Source organism: Humulus lupulus, chromosome 4 (assembly GCF_963169125.1).
Source record: "Humulus lupulus chromosome 4, drHumLupu1.1, whole genome shotgun sequence".
NCBI lineage: Eukaryota > Viridiplantae > Streptophyta > Magnoliopsida > Rosales > Cannabaceae > Humulus > Humulus lupulus.
In genome coordinates, this window is record NC_084796.1 from 9,182,902 (window position 1) to 9,188,203 (window position 5,302).

The following is a 5,302-nucleotide window of genomic DNA, read 5'->3' on the forward strand; positions in this document are numbered from 1 at the left end:
AACAATATAAATATATATATATATATATATATTTAAACATACGCACAGCAAGTGGGTAGGGTAATGCAAGCTCCTGTCGATTAAAATTGACCTTTCAATTCCTTGATGAAATATTATAAAATTCAAGCAGATTGGGAAATTCTAGGCTAATGCAATAAACAGATTTCTTGAACTCATAATCATTCAAGAAAAAAAAAAGATCCAGGTCAGTGAAGACTAGTTTTGTAGAGTAAGATAACATCCACAATAAAGAGGAGTGAGAGCGAGATAGACAATTCATTAAAGCTCTTTTCGAAGGAAAAAATTCATTTTCCAAGACATTAACATCTTAAGAACTCGGCAAATCAAGTAAAGGAACCAGCAAATGTAGCAGAATAAATTGTTCACAGTGACCAACCTATGACAGGTTCTCTGTTTTGTATTTTGGTTTTATCCACATAACACATGCAACTCTATATTTATCAAGAACCAATACCAAATCAAATCCCCCCCAATGAGTTGGTTTGCTACAGAAAATTAGTTACCACCCCTCAGTGCAAGCACCAGATGAAGGACAGAGCCACCCTCAATATTGTAGTCTTTTGCGGTTTTGTCATCTGCGAGCTGTTTACCTGCGTAGATAAGCCTGCAACCGAACATAAAATGAATAAGAAGTTTTCTTCTCATAGAAGAACAAGAGTATCACAGTTCATTTTAAATATATATATAACACAATGTGAAGTGGTCAGTACTATGTTAAAACAAAAGGTTGAACCGATTATCGAAAGAGAAGGATTCAAAATTGCTTAGCAAAATCCAAATGAAGTATGCAAGAATATCAGGCAAACAAGAACATCTAGCAATAATTAAAGAAAAATAAATGGAAATAGACCTTTTCTTAGTGTCATTTTGTAAAATGACTTTGATAATTCTTTATAAAATAGCATTCCAGATAGGGTGTTGTGTGTTGGGAAGATTACTTTGCATTATTGGAAAAGATATCAAATCAAGAAAAATATAAATGTAACGTTTATATCATTTAACATTCTAATGTATGCAGTGAAAACAAAGCAGATGCAATGCTTAACTTCCAAAAGTTCATTAAGGGCTGCAAGGTCATAAACCCTTTCATCAAACATTAGATAGAGAACAGGACATGGTAAAACAAGATCAAAATTAAAATGTTATCACATCAATTTGTCCAAATTTCTCAACATTAGTGTGTTGTAATAATATAAACATATATAACAACACAAAAAGAAAAGGCAGAGGATTGGAGGGCTTTAAATTAATAATTTCAACTGTATGATATGTTGATATTCCTGAGAAAAATAATTCAAAATAAATGTATTTAAGTACTTTAAACTTATTGCTTTGTTTCAGTACGATACTAAATAAAGTGCAGACCTTTGTTGCACTGGTGGGATTCCTTCTTTTTCCTCAACCCTTTCTTTGATCCTGTCAATGGTGTCAGTTGGCTCTATATCAATCTCGATTTCTTTCCCAGTGAGAGTCTTCACCTTAATCATGGTTCCTCCCCTTAGCCTCAAAACAAGATGAAGAGTTGACTCCTTTTGGATGTTATAATCAGCAAGAGTTCGTCCATCCTCCAACTGCTTTCCGGCAAAGATCAATCTCTGCTGATCAGGAGGGATGCCTTCCTTATCCTGAAACCACAAATTCACTAGTTACAGCCTACCCCTTAATATCAGCTCCCCACACCGCAACTTTCTTATTTATACACACATAAAGGGGCAGTGAACACTAAACATTACAGCCTAACTTGTCATTACCCTGAAACCACAAATCCACAGTTATCCTTACTCCCATCATATTTTTGTTTTTATACATATAGGAGCTAAAACCCCTCCCCCCTCCTACACACTCATACACTTAACCACTTTGAGCTAACCTCAAGCAGCACTCTCCTAAATCATATTAATCCCAAACCCAAAACAAGTCCTCAAGAAAGACAGTATACATAGAGAAGCAACAATTACTAAACCTAAAGATTAAACATTACAGCTACCCTTTATTTTCCCCTTACATCTTATTAATCCCCAACCCAAAACAAATCCTCAAGAATCATACTGCATACACATGGAGAAGCAACAACTACTAAACCTAAAGATTACACATTATAGCTACCCCTTATTTTCCCTTACATCTTATTAATTCCCAACCCCCTTTAAAGAAGAATCATCAATAATCATTATATACACACTAAAGGGAAATTAATCAATAAACCAACGAATCTATATAACAGCCTAGTCCTACTTACACTGAAACCACAATTTCACTAGTTACTAACAGCCTACCCCTTATTAGCCCCTTTCATCTTATTAATTCCCAACCCAGAAAAACAATCCTCAAGAATTATACCCCTTATTCATACACAAATAAAGGGACCGTACTCACCAGACCAAAGAACACATATTGTATATAAGCAACACAAGAACACAAATAAGAAAAACTCTCACCAAAATAATTCAAACAAACCAAGAAAATTAGTATATATTAAACTGACAATTAAGATACCAACAACCCAGAAAATATCACCAAAGTCAATTAATTTTATCAAATACATAAAAGACCCTAAAGAACTTTGAACCCATGATAGATTACAGGTCTCAAAGCCAAAACAAAAGGAAAAAACGATAAACCGAACGGCATAGAATCGCTACAAACCCTAAGGCAGCATCCAATTTTAATCGAAAACTCGAAAACCCAATACTACAAACTGCATAAATCTTTCAACTTTCTCTAATATATAAACGCAAAAACAAGAAATATCCGCCAATAGAAATACCCAATTCTACATAAACATATAAAAATAAAAATGAAGCAAAAGGGTACCTGGATCTTGGCCTTGACATTGTCGATGGTGTCGCTACTCTCGACCTCGAGAGTGATGGTCTTACCAGTGAGGGTCTTCACGAAAATCTGCATCTTTCTTCTCCTACTACTACTACGTCTTCTTCTTCTTCTGGTTTCGAGGGTCTGAAAAATTTAGTGGAACCAAGTGTGGGAGGTTTTGTATTGATCGAATTGCTTTGCCTAGAACTGTTCTAGTCTATAGCCACTGGCTATTGATTTGTGGGAGTCACCAATTTATTTAATTATTTGTTTTTATTTTTATTATTATTTTTGTGAGTGTTTTGATAGAATTTTTATATTTTATTTTATTCAAAGATATTATTTTTTTAGAATTTTCTTTTTCTTATTTGGGCACTGTCGAAAGTGGGGATGTTATGGGATTGTTAATTGGGGCAAAAAAAAGTTAGTGGCCCTACTTATTATATTCCTAGTTTGTGTTGGATATTTAAAAAAAAAGAATTTTTCAAAGAAAACAACAATAATAAATAATATAATATCTTTGTTTAGTTTGTGTAAGGGAGTAATTTCCCTGTATAACGTGGCATTGAATTGTAACAAAATCGATGAGCATTTGAGCTCGTAACGTGAAAGAGAGAACAAGGTAGGAAGAAAGTTAGTGAAGTCGAACATGTGGACCAATCACGATAAGTTTTTCTAACCTTATTATTAGTCTTTTTTTTTTATAAATAGTAGATGAAGGACCAAATTTGGGGACCTCAGACTAGGACTGTTCATTGGAACATATCCAATGTTTTTGGACCCATCCAGATCCAATCCAATTATACATTGGATGTTGGATTTCTCCAACCGATCCAATCCAATACTGTATGCTCAACCGTACCGAACCGATCCAATAAGTCATTGGATTGGATCGGTTCCATCGAATGGATATGAATCCCTGTATTGGATCGGATCCATCCAATATTTTTGATCCAATATTTATTAGGTTATTAGGGTTTAGGGATTTGCTTTTTTTTTTCTTTTAGAATATAAATGCTTTTTAATATATGTAAACAGTAAATGTAATAAAATATAATATACTTTAACTTTAAAAAATATATATAATATATTTTTTATCTGAATATTAATTGGATGGTATTGGATCATTATTGGATTGGATCGGTCGGTTGGATCCATTGGATTTACATGTCATCCAAGAACCGACCGATCCAATATTGGATTTTTAAAAATGTCATCCGATCCAATCCAATCATGATTGGATATCCAATTTTTAGCGGTCGGTTGACATTGGATCGGTCAGTTTGTTATTGGATCGGATTGTTTCTGCACAGCCCTACCTCAGACTTTAGTTTGATTAAATTTTGAATAGATTAAGAATTGAGAGAGAACATTCTGCTGACTTAAGAATCGGAGTGTCTTTTGTATGTACACGCCATTTTTGTTCTTTCAACTCAATTCAGGGAAGAATACATTCATGATGTTGGTTATGCCAACAGAAAATGTATGATTCACATGATCTTCATCAACATAGAACGATGCCTTGAATCCATAATTAAGTGAAATTAAAGGGAAGATTTGGGGAAGATTTTGACCCAAACAATTGGCGTCGTTTGTGGGAAACTAATAATAAAGCTATGTGTGATAATGCACAAAACAACCTTTAAAGTTTTATGACTCTTGTTTTTTGTGTCTTTTGCAGAAACTCTTGTTGATGGTAACCAGTAAAGAAAAAAGAATGCCTCGTTCAAAAATGCAGCAAGATGAGGACGCAAGCCAATCACTGCAAGTTGATTACATACAAGAGTTGCACAAAGTGATGCAATACATGCAGCAAATGAAGGACCAAGATGACGCCAGATTCCATTGAGTTGAAGAGGGACGCCAACAGGCAGAAGAATGACATCATAAATGAATAGAAGAAATGGCAACTCAACAAGCTAAATTAGTGGCGGAGTTGGCAATAATGCAACGGGAGAAACATGTTTATTAGGGCTGAGAAAAGACCATTGTTGCAGGTCCAAGTGACAAAGTTCATCCAGAAAATAACTTGGAACAACAGGAAGTGGAAGAAGATGCACCTGAGATCTACAAAGAAGAAGCACAAAAGTCACCACAAAGGGAAAACGAACAAAGTGGAACCCATACTGCAAAGAGGGTAGAAACATTGATTGCTCAAAAATAGTCTCAGGCTCGTCAGTAGCTGTCAACGCCAATATTGCCTCCTGACTTGAAAGAGCAAATGATGAAAGAAATACTCAATAGGATGAATAATGCAGGGGTTCACAGTTCTATGGATGTAACGCACTGGATAGCCAAGATCGTTACACTGTGTATTTTAAATAGTGTTAGGCTTGCTAATCGAGTCATTTAGCCATAAACGTGCAACTAAATATGATTAACAATTTAGGGTTAAAAACTTCGGTCAAAAGGAATAGTCATTTCGTTAGAACGTTAAGTTTGTACATGGGATCTCATAATAATGTTT

General features: G+C 34.6%; 1 protein-coding gene across 1 annotated transcript; it reads right to left on the reverse strand.

The window, feature by feature from the left end:
• Nucleotides 1–257: 257 nt before the first annotated feature.
• Nucleotides 258–3,082, reverse strand: LOC133829922 (ubiquitin-NEDD8-like protein RUB2). Its single transcript, XM_062259763.1, has 3 exons — nt 2,836–3,082; nt 1,387–1,646; nt 258–625 (listed from the first exon to the last, which is right to left on the reverse strand). Exons 1-3 carry the CDS (start codon nt 2,926–2,928, stop codon nt 517–519), a joined length of 462 nt encoding a protein of 153 aa, XP_062115747.1. The 5' UTR covers nt 2,929–3,082; the 3' UTR covers nt 258–516.
• Nucleotides 3,083–5,302: the final 2,220 nt, after the last annotated feature.